The following is a 19,414-nucleotide window of genomic DNA, read 5'->3' as shown; positions in this document are numbered from 1 at the left end:
TCCGAAACGAAAGTGGATATTGTGTGAAGATGTATAGTGTCCAATTTTACTGACATTCCGTTGATTGCGTTTGAAGTTTGTCAATTGATAAAACGTATAAAACAAATTGGAGTGCGGTCATTTTTGGAGGTCATTTCATATTAGATAACAAGACGGAGATGTATGCTAATGTTCATTTGTTGGCTTGTTTGTCTTGTCTTGTCACAAGACATAACTTCACTGGTAATACAGTAGTCTTGGAGGACTGTTGCATTTCTCAATATGAATAAAAACAAACAGAATTTCCTTATATTTTAGCCGTCATTACTCTCGCTTTCTCTCTTTCCTTTCTCTTGTTCTTCTTCTGGTGTAATAAACAATTTTTGTTCACTTGTTGTGACAGGCATCTTGAGAACAATGTGATTACGTCACTTCAGAACTGGACCTTCTGTGAGATGACGTCACTGGAAAGCCTTTACATGGCCTACAACTTACTCACCGACTCCCTTATGGAAGGCTATGTCTTTGGTTGTCTGCCTGTGCTTGAATATATGTAAGTGCGCGCGCGCGCGCGTATGTGTGTGTGTTTGTGTGCGTTGTGGGAGCACACTCGCAGCGGGTTTTTTTAAGTTTTTGTGTGCAGTTGTGTTTGTTGTGTCGTTTTTACCCCCGTTTTATAATGCTCACAATCTTAGCCAGCTTCCGAAGCGAGACAACCAAAATTCATCTCTTAATTTGTAAGTAGGCCTAATTATTTCATCACTATCATTCCCACAAGCAGTGTTGAGTGCAAAACAATGAGTCTGTCCATCAGCGTAAACACCGAAAAGGAAACGCATTGATGAACGTTGGGCAATTGAGGTCAGGTTTTAGACTGGCGTTAGCCCGGGAAGAAAGGTGAGCTGAAACCTCCAGAGTGGGCTTACTTCAGTTTGAGGATTAGTGGTTTTCTCTCTGCTGGACCGGACCTGAAACAAAATGGAATATTTGTTTTATACTCAGGGAGGATGACAGGCTCCCACATTGATTTGGTTCAGTTACACTTTGTATGCTGTTAGAAACCAACACATGGAACTAACTAGCGTTGTACATACTGACGGAAGACATCGGTGCTTTAAAATGACAATACCGCTTCCTCATTAATCTCAACCCTTCCAATTTCGATTCCTTCTTCTTGTCGTCTTTCCTTACCTATTTCACCACCAGCTGCAGAGTGCAGGTTACTCAAATTACTTCCAATGCACAGAGTTCAGTTACTTATATTATGGTCACGTGTCGTGTGTTTTCACCCTTGTCACGCACAACTTTTACAAAACAAGTTTCTGTCACTCTCTAAGCTGTCACAGTGGGCCGGATGCATAAACGCTAGCAATTGCTTGTGCTAGCCTTTTACTCGAATCCGTATGCAAAAAAACAAACAAACAAAAAACAAGCAATTGCTTGCGAGCAGAAGCTTTTTCTAGCAAGCACGAGCAATTGCTTGATGCCCGCAAGCAATTGCTTAGACCAAGCATTTGCTTAAAAACGTATGCATAAAACATACCTTTTGCTAGTTCTTGCTAGCAATTGCTTACGATTTTCCAAGCTCTGTAAAATGAGCTTGAGCTTTTGCTTAACTGGGACGTTCCCTTTTAAGTATCATTTTCATAATTATGAAAGAAAGACCACACTTGTGAAGGAGTGGTATAAATCTTGAAGAAATTACTCATAAGTAGAGTAAGAAACTTTTTCATTTCAACAACGGGCATGTCCAGTGGTTAGCACCCAAAATGTGATGAAAAACAGGTAGGACGTCTGACTTCGGTGGAGAGCAAGGAGACCTCTCTCCACGTGCGATCTGGAAGATCCGAAATACTGTAAGCAGTTGTGGGAATCAGCCAGTGATACATGTGTGTGTATAGCTGTGTGTGTGTGTGTCTGTGTGTGCATTTATGAGTGTCATTTCATAGCTCTTCTGCTATCATGTCAGGAAACGTTTCCGCACACACATGCCCTTTCAAATACATGCTGCCACACTCCTTTGTTCTCGTGTTCGCACAGGCGTCACGTCCCTTTTGTTGAAAACGCAAGCAATTGCCTGTGCGGGACAAGCAAAAGGTATGGGCACAAGCAAAAGGTTATGCATATGGATTTAAGCAATTGCTTGAACTAGACCTTTTGCTAGACGAGCTTGTGCTTTTGCTTGAAGCAGTTGCTTACAAGCAATTGCTTGTTTTATGCATTCGGCCCATTGGCTCTTTGCGTTCCGGAATGCCCTGGAAAACAGCTATTATGTAGTTGATATACCATAAATGAATTTTCTGCATTCAAACACAAATCGGCTCTTGCACGAATCTGACTGGCCCAATCATCTTCTGCTATGCTGAGATCTTGTATTTGCTTTGTTCGCAATGTTTTCATTAATTTGTCATCTCCTTCCCTTACCTATGTGTTTTCGTAATATTTATTTTGAGGGGGACTGCAGTATGCTAGCTTATCAAGTTGATCTGCTGCCCCCTCCATTTCAAACACTCAACAAGTCTCACCCATATATTTAATACAATAGTAAGGATTCTGTGTCTGTGTCAGGGCCCGCGCAGCGTTTTCAAAAGTGTGGGGGCCCACTTCCGGGTTTCATGAGCTAACAAGAAAAAAACAAAACAAAACAAAAAACAAAAAACAAAAAACTTCACGATACTTCCGGGTTACAAAAAGTGTGGGGGCCCAAAGTGATGACACCTTATGTATTCCTTTGTATAGTGCACAAAAAGTGTGGGGGCCCGGGCCCCCACGACCCCCACGGCTGCACCGGCCTTGTGTGTTTAATGTTTGGTATTCTCAATAATGATTCAAGTCCTGGACATGAGATTGCATATAATCCTGTGACCCTGCACCTCAAAACAAACAAAAAGTCGCCAGACAGGAATTTTTAGTTAAGACCATATTCTGAAAGAACAGATTTTAAGCTTTAAAATGATGCATAACTCAAATCAAATTGACTCCCCTAACCTATCTAAATATTGGAAAGAAAGCACAAACTCAGGAAAAGTGTGAACTGAGAAGAGAGGCTCTGAAGTACAGTGTCTAATCAAGCGCTTAATCTTTACCAAACCGTGCTGGCTGTGCGATGATTGGGACAAAAAAGAGGAAGTAAACCACCAGAGTAACAACAATGAAGGGATTATCAGATTAAACTGGAATTAGACATGCCTCATTAACACATTCTGTCCATAATTAATGCCAACTTTAAAAGCAGTAGCACTATCCTTTCAAAAGTTATTAGAGTTGAAAGTGAAGAGTGTGGACAAGGTTTTTCAGAAATGAAAAGGGGATTCTAAAGACACACCTAATCACACTATTCTACCAAACATGTTCGAGATAAACTGCTAAAAAAACACACTTTTCTGCCCATTTTATGATACCAAAATTTAGCATAAAGTAAAAGAAGACCCGCTCTTTCAGAAAATATGAAAAAGTCAAGTTCGGCTAGGTTGACCCATTTCACTTATTTTCAGTCCTCACGCAAAATCAGTGTGTGCGACTTTATGTTCGTTTTGAGGTGCACGGTCACATATTATTAGACACGAATAATAAATTATATGAAATGAAGAGAAACGCTAAAATGAAATAATAAGCAAATGTTCGACACGAACTTCTTTCGAGCACAAATATTTTCATTTCACAGAGACATGGACTACAATGACCTGCTGTACATTCCGGATTGCCTGTCGTCTAAAGGGAATCTTATTGCTTTGAAGACATTGTAAGTTACTCGAGTATCTCACACGGTCAGCTGAAACTTTTTTTAACCAGTTCCATACTGAATTCTGAAATGCCCATAGACTTAACACGGAGACCACTAGGTTTCGGCACGAAACGGGATAAGTTGGTAACGTCACCGTGGACGCAAAGTCTGACTGGAATCTTGGATGAAATTTCTTGAGCGTGTCACTCTGAGGTTTAAAACGCATGAAACCGACACAATGTTTTGCACGCTTTACTCAGAAAAAGACAGAAAAGGAATGTATTATTATACTGTATCTCGTCATGTCTTTTTTCAAAAATATATTCTTGTGAAATTCCTGTGAGCGTCATATTGACGAACAGGAGCGTCGGATATTGTGCATTTTCATTTTTTTTTGTATTATTACCGAATTCATATTATATTTCTATACTTCTACATATTTGTACAGGCCAAATCTTGGATGTTCTCTCTATAATGTCATAACTGTGTGAATGTGCATATCGCTGTTATACTGTTTTTGTATAAAATAGTTAATACAGTCAGCATCGCGTGATGTCGATTTCTGAAGTCAAAAGGAAAAAGTTGACTTTTGTGATATCCGTCTTTCAGTGGAATGATCACGTAACATTTGTTTTTCTTTCTTCGACTTATCCAACTTTCCGACTTGTGCACCGTGAACTTGTATTTCTTGCAGGAGATTAGAACATAACGAGATATTCATCCTAGAAAGAGGAACCTTCACCGACATTACAACTTTGGAGACATTAAGACTCGAAAACTGCGAAATTGAGACGATAGAGGAACACACATTCCCTCAAAGCATCGTACAAATGTGAGTTGAAAGGTCAATTCGTTTCTCTTCCGACTCACGTAGTACATAGAAAGTATGACGACCTTAATGTCCACATGATCGATGCATCTTTTTTTTCATTTCTTGTTTTTAGGTAAATATTAATTGCTTCAACCATTCCGTACACCTTTTGAGAGATACCAAGAAACCACTTATGAAATAACATAAAATATACCATTCGAAGATTAATTCGAAGGTTATTAGGTGAAAATTCGGTTTTGGAAATGGCTGAGTCACCTCAAAACAAAATAACACAAAGCGATCCTCATAGAAAGTGGGTTCCACCTTTGATTACGAGTGCTCTGCTTGGGATATCTCAAACCATATGTCATATTCCATTGTCCTCTTTGTCCTCTTTTCCATTGTCCTCTTTGTTGACGTTGTACTTTCCCTAATTTTTCCTTATCTTGATTACGGACTCCTAGCATGGGGTAGTGCCCATCAAAATTTACTTAATAAACTACTGTTATTACAAAAAATGGCTCTTCGCATTATTTGTGGGGTCCCGCCACGTTCCCATACAGAGCCATTATTTACTGAATATAAGATTTTGAAAATCAAACATTTGTACTTTTTTCAACTTGGTCAGCTTATGTTTAATTACACTGTAAATGCACTTCCCAGTATTTTCAATTCAATGTTCCCACGGAACCAGTCATTTTATAATCATTCCACTAGACAATCTAGTGAGTTTCATTTACCCCTCTTGAGAACATTATTGGCTCAGAATACATTTATATACACCGGTCCTAGATTTTGGAACTCACTAACCTGTGAGATAAAAAAATTCCCCATCTTTGTATTCTTTTAAGCGCAAGTTGAATTTTTTTCTATTAAATCCTCTCTGATATGCTTTTTTCCCCCTTAGCTATAGGTTTCGTCAACCTCAGGGTTCATCATCCATCCACCAATCATTCAATCGCTGAATTTATTATTACGTAATGAAGTAGCCATTACAATCCTTGCACAGCTGCATGCAGCACCAACTCTATGAAGCACATTCTCAATCATCCCCAGTTCCATTTCCCTTATTCAGCGTGTAGGCATTCTCTCATTCTCTCTTTTTTTCTTTCTCTCCTTCCATTCTTTTCATCTATTCAGGCAAGTTGTGTCATGTTGTTGTGTTTCTCCTCTTTTGTCCCGTCCTGTCGTATATCACATTTGTGACAAGTGTTTGTAAATAAGTAATTCAAGTTTTATGAGTGGTTCACAATATACAAGCTTTGTTTTTAGTGGACATCTCAATTCTTCTTTTTTTTTCAACTGAAGCATGACTTTGTTGTTGTTGTTGTTTTTTTTGGCCAGTATGCGCTCCTATGTCTATAAGTATCATTTATCTTTTGTAAAGGCAAATGTTTGTGTTTATGATGTAATTCCTGATTTATCTTATGTTTTGTTGGAAAAAGAAGAATGAAAATAAATGAATTGAATTGAATTGAATCGAAACCTTCAAAACCCTTTAATCAAATAAACATGAAATCTCTCTTTGAATTGCATACTCTTACATATTTCATAAGGTTTTGCATTTTCTCACCAAAGAATGTCAGAAACATGAAGTTATAGCTCTTGACCGAACTTTATACACCATCCTTTGAAAGTATATATTTTTTTAGTATTATGACGATTATATTTCTCTTTCTGTAGTTTTGTGGTGGCATTTTAAAAGTATAGTACACTGCAATATAATTGCCATTATTCTTTCTGCATGTTAGTGATGAATACGTCGTCATGATATGAAAAAAAAATTATATCAAGAAATGGCATCAATGACACCATAAAATAGAAGATGAATAATTTCACAATAAAGCATGTTTTACATATTTGTCAATTGAAATCGTGATTATTTGTCGTTTCTGATAACGATAATGCCGTGCCTGTTCATGGCGTCGAGGCTCTCACTACTTCATTGACAGTACACTCATTTACCTATACTTGACTACTATTATACCTTATAATATGCCCTCTGCCTAGAAAAGAAAACCAATACGTGATGGAAAAAATATCCCGTTATTTCAAATATGCTTTTCTATTTCCCTTTTATTCCACGAACCATCTTCCCCATAGCGATCTTGGGTCCAACAGCTTCCGGTTCACGGAATCGGGGCCGTTTCGAAACCTACCTAATCTGAAATACATTTATATGGCTTACAACTCCTTGAACTACTTGCCTACTGATGCATTGTGGGGGTGTACATCTCTTAATACATTGTGAGTATGATTTTATATTATTATGATTATTTGCAAAGAAAGCAAAGATGATGTTTCAGCTGTGTGTGTATATATCATAAAATCCTACACAATACTGTACAATCCTACGGCTGACGTCGTTCCTCGCTTCCTTCATTTGTTCCTATTTCGGCACGCTGTCACAACTCTACCCAATTTCGACCCGCAATGCCCGTATAAAAGCCATGTTATATACAGCAGAGCCTCCCGATACACGATTCCAATGGCATTGTTTCCATGTCATTGCCACCGTGATGGCTGCTGCAAATGCAACGTTGTAAAACTATTAAAATGCTCTCTAAGTTGTTTTCCTTGAATCGATCTCTCACTTAAGATGCTTAATCTTGTTACCTTTTTTATTTTATTATTTACGATAATAAACTTATTCTCTTCATCACACTTTAGCAAGAGAGAGAGAGAGAGAGAGATGAGAAGAGAGAGAGAGAAAAAAGAAGAAGAGAGAGACAGACAAAGAAGACGTATTATTTCATACAATGTATGTGACCCTGCATCACAAAAGCAACGACAGACCGCCAGTAAGGGATTTTAGTTAGGGGCAGATTCTGTATAAGAGCAGACTCTAATAAAGCTCTAAAATAACGTGTAACTCTATTCAATGGGACTCTCTTTACCTACCGAAATACTGTGAAGAATACACAAACTCTGCAATTAAAGTATGAACAGACAAAGTATAGGATCTATCAAAGCACTTTATTTTCACCACACAGCGCTAACTGCACGATGAATGGGACAAAAACATGGTGTATTAAAGGGAATAATCAAGGGATTGTCAGATTAGACTGTAATTAAGTATACTCTATGGGAACATTCTGATCATGACTAATGCCAACATTCAGAACGGTAAAATCATCCCTTTAAAATTTACTAGAAATGAACATGACGAATCTGCAAAGGGTTTCAATATCAAGACATTAAAAGGGTCTCTTAGACATACCTGATCTCACTACTCGAAAAAAAAAATGTTGAAGAACAATTGTTCAAATGTATTTTCCAGTTGATTTTATGATACCAAACTCAGGAGTAATGGAAAAGAAGGGTAGTAAAACAACAATAAAAAAATTAAACCAATATCAATTTTGTTGACTCCTCGATACGAAATTTTTGAGTCCTGACATAAAATCAAGGGGTCTTACTTTTTGTTCATATTGTGGAGCTCGGTCGTAATTAACATTGCCGTCATTATCTCATATGTTGTAGCTACGTTTTCGCCAACGATATGCCACGTTTAGAGAAGGACCATCTAAGAGACACCAAAATTCATTACCTCGAGATGGGGTATGCCGACACACTCACTATAGAGGAAGGTGCATTCTCCTACCAAAGCAGCATCTCCTATCTCTACCTCTACTGGAATAGGATCACGGAACTACCAATGGGAGGAACATTCCACAACAATCGCGTATATTACCTGTAAGTGCCTATATTAATTTCAGAATATAATCGTGAACACACTGCAAAAAGTCCGGTGTTAAATAGTGAACACCGAGCTGGTGTTAAATTTTCGGTGCTCATTTATGGTGTTAAATTAACACCTCCGGGTGTCATTTCCAAATTTTAAACTGTTTTTTGAAGAGTTTCTTAGTAACTGCACTTCTTGTTGATTTTTAATTTAAACAAGACGATCAAGAATTTTACATTAAAATACTAGATTTTTGAAAAAAATGTGAAAATAAATTTACACCAAAGTAACACCAGCTGGTGTGGTCTCTTATTGAAGCTGGACGGGTGTTAAACCATTGATATTAACACCAACAAATATCAAATCAACACCATGTGGTGTCATTTTTGAATTAACACCAGTACAGTGTCAAAATAACACCAGGTACAGTGTCAAATTAACACCACGAAGTGTCAAGTGAACACTTTTCAACACCATCACAGTGCATTTTTAACACCTGTGGGTGTGGTCCTTTATTGAAGTTTGATCGGTGTTAGATTTAACAGTGGTGTTAAATCTAGCATCGATGTTTTTACAGTGCATGATGACAAATAAATTTCATTTTTGTCCAAATTCAACATTTTAAACATTCATTTCATTTCATTTCTCTCTTTCTCTCTGTTTCAAGGTTACCAACGTCTCCATTTCTATGCGAAAAAGCGGAAAACACATCAACATCAACAATAATAACAGCTCCCTCACACAAACATAGTAATTTTCACATTTCCTGCGAAAGTTTTCAATATGACATTCGCATATAAAGAAAATAAAGTAAAATGTGCTTTTGAATATGCAAATGTTATTTTAATGCACGTCATTTGCTTCAATGTTCCAATTCTTGTAAAATTCATTTAAGAGTACATTCCCTATTGTTGTGTGAAAATTATTTCACACAGTTAAAGTGCAGTTTAGTGGTTCCAGGCTAGCATGCCTGTGCATTGGCGGGGCATTATACTGCACATTACTTGAATATGAGACCGTTCTGAAGCAAATAGTTTTCACACAACAATAATGTACTCTTAAATGAACCCAATAAGAATTGGAACAATCATTCCCAAGCATTCCCACTGATTCCAACTGATCAGTTACTAGCCATCCCCGATAAAATGAGACAAAATGAAGAGTTTGTTTGCAAAAACCGATAAGTCTACGAACATACAAACAGAAACAAAGCAGCTCGGAGAAAAAAAAAGACCCTCTTTCTTTGCTCAAAGTTTTTACTATCTTTCATTTATTTCTGGTCAGTTTTCCCTTTCTTTGTTTCAGTATATATTACAAAAAAAAAAAAAACTGCATCGCTTCGGTGATCCCTCGCATTTATTCCAAAGTCGATTCACATCCTTTGGGTTTATGCCAGATCAACGTGCGTGTGTGTGACACACATACCAATGCACACACTATAGCTTCGGACGAACACCGAGCTAGGGCTTTCAATAGCTCAGTCGGCAGAGCACTGCTCTAGTAATCCGAAGGTCTAGGTTTCGAATCCCGATTAAAACCCACTTTCTTTGTTCATGCTCAAAGTTGTCACTATTTATATTATTTATTTCTGGTCAGTTTTCCTTTCTTTGTTTCAATGTATATATAAGTATATACACGTATATACGTGAGTGCATGTGTGTGTGCATGCGTGTTATATATACGTGTAAATATTTTGTTTATTTATTTATTTATTTATGTATCTGTATTTTGATTTATTTATTTATGTATCTCTTTATCATATATACATATACATGTATATATATATGAAGAGTTTGTTCGCAAAAACCGATAAGTCCATTTTTGAAGATTTTGAAGTACGGTCTCTGTCATTAAGTACAAAATAATACCTTTTAAATGATATATTGGTCACTACATGTAAAGGTACAATTTTGAAGTTATGGTCAAAAGAAGAAAAAAATTCTTATTATTTTCTATATTTTTCTTGACCTTTAATCGCAAATATCTCTATTTGGCAAATATGGACTTATCGCTTTTTGCGAACAAACTCTTCATATATAAATATAAATATATATATATATATATATATATATATCTTACTCTTATATATATATATATATATATATATAATCTTATTAAAAAGGGATTAAAAACCTATTGTGGGCCCGGTCGCAGTTCTTTATTTCTTGGTTGTTGTGTTTTTGTTTGTAATTTCTCTCTCTCTCTCTCTCTGGATGGGTCTCTCTATGTCTTTTCAGCCTTTTTTATGGTTCCAGGTTGAGTGTTATCAGGAATGGGACATTCTACAATTTCAGGTCAACATCACTGTGAGTATAAATGAACACTTCACTATAATACGGGACAACTGTTAATTGACTAAAAACTCTGCCACAAAATGCTTTGTTCCATATTTTTTTTACACACAATGAATGAGTTGTCATGATATTGTGGTTCTAATCACAGTGTATTAGATATAAAGTAAATGCCATTTACTGTAACCATGCATTTGTCCTCGCACCAGGGATCCACAGCTTTATTAAGGATTGCCCTGTAGTATATCGCCTATATGGCCTGTACATTTAATAAGAATATCGCTCTTTACACAAATACCAATTACAGTATGTTAATGTTTCAACGATTTGATAATTAGAGTAACTAATCGCTTATATTTTCTGTTTATTTTTTTTCTGTACAATTTTTCTCTACATGTATAATATACATGTATACATGTATGATTTAATATGTATTTCTTTCGGATAGGAATTTGAGATCGAACCGAATTTCGCTAATCGAGAGTCACGCAATAGTAGACTGCGACATTGGGTGAGTATGGCCTTTTATGATAATACTTAATCACTGAAATGTGCTAGAAATACCATAGCAGATGGATCATATTAAACTTAAGCAATGTCTTAATTTCTTATGGATTCAATTCAAGTCAATTCAAATTTTTGTTTCAGTTTGCTTTAGAGAAGAGATGAGAGTAGAAATATTGATTTCTTTAGTGAATATACTAACCTGCTTTATTACCTTATTTACATTATGTGTTTTTTCTTTGTGGAAAACAAAATATATATGTGTGTGTGTGTGTGTGTGTGTGTGTGTGTGTGTGTGTGTTTGTGGGTGTATGCAATACACAGCATAACTACAAAGTCTTGTAGAGTGGTTACTGATACGTCCAGTGTTGTTATTCAGCAAACAATTCATTGGCGCTGCAGCTGCAGCTTAGAAGCGCCACTGATATCGGGTGACCGCTACAGGATTTGTAGACTGGGGTACATTCGGCACATGTTTGGACTAAATATGGTTTGGTGTTGTGATGGAGAACCGTGATGTGCCTTCGTGAAACCAGGGTGGGGTGGAATAAAATTGTCCATCCGGGACACGAGGGTTGGAGTTGGCAAACATGGCGTGAACAGCTTGTATTCATTCGGTGCTGATCCAAAAATATTTTGTCGGTGTAGGACAGATATTTTGTCGGTGCATGACGTGTGTTTCGTTGGTGCATGACAGTGTGGTGCAATCGTAATCATGCTGGGAAAGGCGTCGGCACTTTTTTCCCGCCCTCCGACGGAAAAGGGCTCGATACCCCCTATTTTCCAGTCATCATTTTGTACGTTTGTAGGACTAGAGAGGGGAGGGGTGGATCCTGTTATACAAATGATGCACAGGATAGAGTTAAAAATGGGTCGAAAACTAACAGCATTTTTCACGTATCTTTGTGGGTCAATACCAATCAGCTACACGTAGCACTCGCTCAAAAGTCCAGATGTCCGAAGATGTTCGTCCCAAACATTTACGCACGTCGCACTCGAAAATCCCGCACATAAAGTACTGTACGTATAAGAGTATACGTACGCCACATGTTATGCACAAGAAAGGCCGGCTGGCAGCCCAAACTAAAAGTTCTTTACAGGATTGACAGCGCGTATAGTAGCGCGTGACGCACTTGTAACAAGCGCTTCCAATTGGCTACATTCTTGAACCCATTTTATAAAGGCCACTAAAACGACCCCACCCTTCCGTAAACTTTGAATAGTTTGCATCATTTGTTTTGTATATGTGTGTATTTATTTTTGCAGGACATTTAATCTCGAGGGAAACAAAATTGTCCTCATCGACTCCTACGCCTTTATTGACTCCAGTATCGACAAGCTGTATGTATTGTTCCTATGCTTCTTATGATAATAGTATACATACGTAAGATAAGAAACAAAACTGCAACAAAGTTTGTGCTGTATTCACCATCGGTTTATTTCTGCACACAAATTTTCGAGCGTCTCGCCGCCCTTTCTATTTCTCTTTTTTTCCGTCCTTTATGGTGAATACAGCATGAACTTTGTTCCAGTTTTGTTTCTTATCTTGTTATCTTGACAAAACGTGGACAACCTACTCTTTCTTTTTTTCTCTCTCTCTCTTTATTAAAGACAGAGAGGGAGAGGGAGAGAGATAGAGAGAGAGAGAGATAGAGAGAGAGAGAGAGAGATTTACATAGATTTATAAAACGCCTAAATAGATTCTTGTCATTTTTGTTTCGTCCCATTTCACTATGACGTCAATATCCATGCAATTTTGGATCCATGCGATTTGCTCCCTTGCACGCCCTGGTACTAACGCTACGCGTGTTTTCAAAAGCTCGCATTTCCAGTGTGTGTATGCGACAGCTGCGCGCTTGTGTAAAGCGCTCAGTGAGCACTCTCTCGTCCTCAGATTCTCTCGTGTTTCTACATTAATAAAACATCAAATGACAAGGGTCTACTTTATTTACGTTATTTTATTTTACGTTATTATGAAACAAATGTAATAATAACTATGAAACTAAAATCAAGATCTCAATTCCGCTATGATAAAACTGTAAATTCCTTGGATTTTACGAATAGTTTTCTTTACCTACCTTATTTACCCTCAGTCATGTTTGACATATTATGTTCACATCCTTTAAATTCACCCTTTTTTAACCCGCTATAGTTGTGCTTTTGTTATTCATAACAGGATTTTCACATATGGGAATGGCGTAATGAACATTTCGTCAGCCGCTTTCGACAATGTTCGAAGTTCGAACTACATGTGAGCATACAATGTCATAATATACCAAAACTATTTCCTCTCAATACGTACACAGAGCAAGTATGAGTCATATTCCTTTGGCTTTGTTTGTTTGTTTTTGTTTTTTCATTTTACTTGTCTGTAGTTCATTGTTTTCATTACCCACAAGAGGCTGATGTGACATTTAAGCAGGTTAAGTATGCTAAGGAATTGCTGAAGCCTCTCTGAATATCAAGATTGTTTGAATATCAAACTTTACACGCACAACTCATCCACACACACGCACACACGCACACACACGCACATACATGCACACACACTTACCTAAATTAAACAGTTAGAGACAGCTCTCGTTATAAAGTATGTTTTCAAATATTGTGACTATTCCACCCGGACAACTTTAATAAGAACAATCGGAATATTTGTGTTTGTTCTCTTTTTGTTTTGTTTTTTTCCATTTCCACGTATGGTGGGAGTCATTTAGCTTGTCTAAAATGTAATAGACATTATGTGATAATAATTATCCTGCTGTGCATACGTTTAACCTACATTACACAAATATTATTATATTCATGTTTGTTATGCGTAGTAAATGTATATTCATAATAGCATTTCTTGTTTTTATGTCTTTGCATTCAAGAGACTTCAAGGATGTACAAATCGGGCACATTGATGATATGGCATTCAACGATGTTAATTTTGAGAGTCTGTAAGTACAGTATACTGCTGGAAAGAACACAGTGTCCCACAGCTTGAGTAACACAGTGTGAACACAGTGTGAAATCTCTTCACACTGTGGAATAGTGTGAACACATTAGGAATCATCAGATCACAGTGTGACACATGACATTGCTATGTGAACACTGTGAGGAAACCAAACAACAGCTTGAAATCATCTCCACACTGTACATTTTAGCGTTATCACATAGTTGATTATGTTGTGACCACACTATGAACACACTGTGTTACAATGTGTTCCTTTTATAAGTAAGGAATTACGACAGCTATTATGCCGCTTGTACAATGTATGCCTGTTTATCTGTTTAACCTTTAAGAATTGGAAATTACATGTTTTGCGCACACGATGACCATTTTAATGTTTCTTTTTTTCATTTGTTTTTTTTTAATTATTACCAGTTTGTCAGATCCCTCAATATATATTGTTAATATACGTTCACGTTTGCCAAGCCCCATCAATAATCATCGTGGTAACATTGCTTCATGTGAAACGTTCGACAGTTTCCAGTGCAAGGTATCATTAGTTGAACATTGTAAAACATTTCACAATGACGTTGAAGTGTGAAGTATGATAATGTAATCTCTAATCAATATGATGGTAGCGTTATGCTTTGACTCATGTATGATGTTTAATTGCACGTGTTTTTTTTTTTTTAATCTAGAGGACAAAAAAGACTTCATCAGCGTTGTTGCCATGGTACATTAAAAACAATGATACATGTGATCTCTTCAAGGGTATTTGCTGACGCTGATATAACGAGTATAGAGGACAGACTGTTTGGAGGTTCATCTACGGTTGTTGACTTGTAAGTTGTCTACGATCTCATTATGTTTGTTGGTTAACGCTAATATGATTATTCGTTGAAATCCCCTGTAATGGAGAGGCAAATATGGACCTTTCTTTTTTCAAACAGGAAAAATGATTGCATGTTACAACACATGTATAGGCTAATATGGATATAGTCATGACTACGAAGGCGATTGTGGGTTCTGGTGCAGCTTTTATGACCCCCTGCGTCTCTATATCTACTTTTCTGAAATATTATCCTTTAAAACAGCAGTGTTCTATTGTATATATTAATAAGTTTCTGTCTTTTTCCACCCCAGAGAATGTCTGATAAAAACGCTTAGATCATTGTTCTCTGGCATTGGCTCTAAAACAGAAAAATACAAAAACTATATCGTATAAAGGGAATTGAGTTTTCTCAGGTAAAAATTAATATGCGAAAACATTGTAAGACATCAATCTTAACATTATGATGATGGGTGTCTATGTGTGTGTTGATGTTTGTGCGTGTGGTTTTACTCGCCCGTTGAGGACGAGTCCCGACTACACTCGGGCAGGTGTCTATGGGAAATGCGTGTTGTAGCAAAATCCTCAACGGGCTAGTATTGCATGTCACATTTTTTTTTTTCATGAGCTATTTCATCACCACTATGTATGTTATTGTTTTTCAATTTATGAAAAACCTACCTTGTATTGTGCAGATCGATGACTTCAACTAATATTGAGTGGCTATCGGGTCGAGTTTTTGAAGACCTCTCATCGTGTTCTACTGTGTATAAAGTGATAGTGAAAATGAACGACTGGGTTTAATGTGGGAACGAGGGTTGACTTTAAGGTTTCAATCACTATTCACTGCTCACCGGGTAAGTGCACCGAAGCAATATGTTCCTTTATACGGTGATAGTTTACCCAGGCATGCTAGTCTGAGTGCCAAAGTCAGTTTTTGGGCGTATCATTGTTTTACCGTCTGCCCTATGTTTCCCCCTTTTTGTGATGTTTTCACCATATTTCGCTGATGCTGAATTAAAATCCGAATGATGTAATATTTGCATCCGTGAGGGTTTTGAGATGATTCCGAATGGCCGCCAAAAAAGCAGTCCAAATCTGAAATTTCTGTTTCCTTATAAATAGTGAAAAATAGGACACAAAAATTAGGTAAGACTACATTTCCAAGGTGCTCAATCCGAATCAGGATAATGCACTTTTTCCATTCTTGAGGTTTATGAGATATTCAAGATGAAAAAAAAAATCACTACACAAAAAATGTAAAATTGAATCCAGAAAATGCTCTTTTTCTTTTCTGCTTATCTTTATTTGTTGTTCGTGTTAGCTTCTTACAGGTCACAAAAAGATATTTGGAAGATAAAGAAAGACAACAAAATACGATCAATGATAATCGCATATCAATTATGTACGTTATGTCTAGTTTACTAATGTAATCTTTGTCCGCGTCAACAAACAATAAAGAACAATTTCAGGGAACAGGATTACACAGCAGCCTGAAATTGCAGCAATATCTGTGACGTCACTGGTACTTGAAAACAACAACATCCATTCATTTCGTCATGGGAACGTGTTCAACTCAATGACGGAGGTAGAAATAATGTAAGTATCTCTTTACTTAAGTTCTAAACTTCATTTTCTTCTCCCAGTTCGTCCATTTTTTATCCTTTGTCTCTCCCTCAATTCACACAAAAACACACACACGTACACAAGCACACACACACACACACACACACACGCAAAATAATGCTTCCTACTTTATAGCAAAATTACATGCAGTGCAATTATGATACTATGTGTATGTATGTATGTATACATTCTATACTGATTGCAAAATGAGATAAATGCTGTTTTTAGACATTTCAAAGTAAGTCCGTCAACAGATAAAGAAAAATTAAACCTTCTCAGTAAGCTTCACCTGTAAAATAACAAGGAATATATTCTACAGAACAAGATGAAATACATCCTGTTTTATTTTTATGTTTGATTTTAGGAGCTTTAATCAAAATGTGTCTAATCAACATGAATTAACTTTGTGATAAAAACTCTTCATATACATGACATACTAGGTGAAGTGTCATTTATGCGTATGTCATTGGTGGTGTGCAACGGTTTAATGAAAAGAGGTTTTTTTTTTTTTTTTTTTTTTTTTTAAACCGATAAGTCCATTTTTGAATATTTTGAAGTACGGTCTCTGTAATAAAGTACAAAATAATACATTTTAAATGATATAGTGGTCACAACATAAAGGTACATTTTTGAAATTATGGTCAAATGAAGCAAATTTTCTCTTATTATTCTCTTTATTTTTTCTTGACCTTTAATCGCAAATATCTCAATTTTACAAATATGGACTCATTGGTTTTTTGCAAACAAAATTTTCATATGTTTTAGTTTAATACGATTTCTTTTTCGTATATTCTTCAGTTAATGTTAATCTTAATGGATTAAAATGTACAAACCTACCTATGGTACCATAACCTTCCGAGTGTGACATAAGCAGTTATACATGTGTGTAAGACTTTTTTTCGAATCTAGGCATTTTCGATGTCATTGACATTATTTGTGACTCTGCACCTCAAAACAAACAAAAAGTCGCCAGACATGAATTTTTAATTAAGACCACATTCTGAAAGAGCAGATTTTAAGCTTTAAAATGATGTACAACTCAAATCAAATGGACTCTCCTAACCTATCTAAATATTGGAAAGAAAGCACAAACTCAGGAAAAGTGTGAACTGAGAAAAGAGGCTCTGAAGTACAATGTCTATTCAAGCGCTTAATCTTTACCAAACCGTGCTGGCTGTGCGATGAATGGGACAAAAAACAGGAAGTAAACCACCAGAGTAACAACAATGAAAGGATTATCAGATTAAACTGAAATTAAGCGTGCCTCATTAACACATTCTGTCCATAATCAATGCTAATTTTCAAAGCAGTAGCACTATCCTTTCAAAAGTTATTAGAGTTGAAAATGAAGAGTGTGGACAAGGTTTTTCAGAAATGAAAAAGGGATTCTAAAGACACACCTAATCACACTATTCTACCAAAAATGTTCGAGATAAACTGCTAAAAAAACACACTTTCCTGCCCGTTTTATGATACTGAATTTTAGCATAATGTAAAAGAAGACCCGCTCTTTCAGAAAATATGGAAAAGTCAAGTTCGGCTAGGTTGACCCATTTCACTTATTTTCAGTCCTCACGCGAAATCAGTGTGTGCGACTTTATGTTCGTTTTGAGGTGCACTGTCACATTTTATTTTTTCATGTTTTATCGATATCATAAGAATTCAACCCTTTTGTTGACAGAAATATGAGAAACAACGACATCACTTCCATACCAGCTGGTCTATTTCAAAACCTGCCAAAGCTTCGAGCAATGTAAGTTCCGTTATGTAGTCTCTTGATCTTTTCTTGATTCGTTGTATTATTTGTTTTGTTTTTGTTTTGTTGTTGTTTAATAGGAGTCAAATGGCTATGAAATAAGTCCCAGTATTTGGTGAATGAGTTGCACTTGAAAGCATAATATTGATGGCCCATCCTAACACTATTACAACCCCCCCATGTATTTCTGTTTGCTACCATCAAGTTATCAAACAAGAAATACGTGTTCCTCACGCGATATCAAACAAACAAAATCATCATGTCAGAAACACGTACATCTCAAATGTAATCTTATATCTTGTTTAGTTTTACAATCATAACCTGCCAAGCCTTCTTCGAGAAAGGACGAGATCTGTCCCTATTACTAATATTTGCGTACATGATGAATTTGAATGTGAAAGTAGATAAACGTCATTTTGATTTCCATCTGTATTGTGACGACACCATCAACTGTATATCAAAAATATTTGTATTTTCTTAACAATGCTGCCATTACAGAACAACAGCTACTGTGAATATAATACACTGAAATATATATCAAACGTAATTATTTCCTTTATTGCTTTTTTAAATGACTCAAATTAGTGCAAAACGTATCTAACAACGTATATATATATATATATATATATATATATATATATATATAATATTTGTACGTGTCACTAACATTCATGGCTTTATGCTTACCTTTCAAATTACACTATTTTTTTTCCTTTCCTCTTTCTCTCTCTCTCTCTCTTTGTTTGTTTCAAGCTATCTGGAATATAATCCTATCACCTTCATCGGGAGCGCTGCTTTTGACAATCTCCCATCTTTGACAATTATGTAAGTATTTTCTTTTGTACGTCATGTAAGTACAATGCAGGAATTCAAAACGTTTTCTTTACAGAATAAAAGCCACAATCTAAGTCCTCTCGACATTCAACTACTCGCATGTATCTCAACTATGACAGCCGTATTTTGACAGTGAATGATGATACAAGCAAAATTGAATGATCTTAAAGAATTTTTTTTCAAATAAAAAAAAAATAAAAAAAAATAATTGTTCTTCAAATTCTTCAAATTCTTCCGTCGAGGTGTTTTCAGTTCGACTGATTGACAAATTGCCTTATATCGACCTAAAATATTATTTATGTCGATGGAGGGCAATTTGTCAATCAGTTGCAACACCAATTGTCACGTTGCTTTATGTTTAGTCAGTGTTATTTCAGCCAAGATGCTACCTGACTAATTTCAGTTCGTGGAAGTCTTGAAAAGTCATGTGTAATATTGTCAAA

General features: G+C 36.2%; 1 protein-coding gene across 1 annotated transcript in view; it reads left to right on the top strand.

The window, feature by feature from the left end:
* Window positions 1-19,414, top strand: part of LOC139737899 (uncharacterized) — a 66,804-nt gene that overhangs the window by 6,527 nt on the left and 40,863 nt on the right. The window contains exons 4-8 of the mRNA XM_071648567.1: window positions 383-532; window positions 4,398-4,535; window positions 7,998-8,210; window positions 12,261-12,335; window positions 13,865-13,933. Coding sequence (XP_071504668.1) covers window positions 383-532; window positions 4,398-4,535; window positions 7,998-8,210; window positions 12,261-12,335; window positions 13,865-13,933 — 645 coding nt within the window. The remainder of the gene's footprint in view (window positions 1-382; window positions 533-4,397; window positions 4,536-7,997; window positions 8,211-12,260; window positions 12,336-13,864; window positions 13,934-19,414) is intronic.

This window comes from Diadema antillarum, unplaced genomic scaffold (genome assembly GCF_040938485.1).
Source record: "Diadema antillarum isolate AM-2024a unplaced genomic scaffold, OU_Dant_1.0 seq00000713_RagTag, whole genome shotgun sequence".
Lineage (NCBI taxonomy): Eukaryota > Metazoa > Echinodermata > Echinoidea > Diadematoida > Diadematidae > Diadema > Diadema antillarum.
The sequence above is the reverse complement of the archived record's forward strand: the minus strand, read 5'-3'. Positions and strand labels throughout refer to the sequence as shown.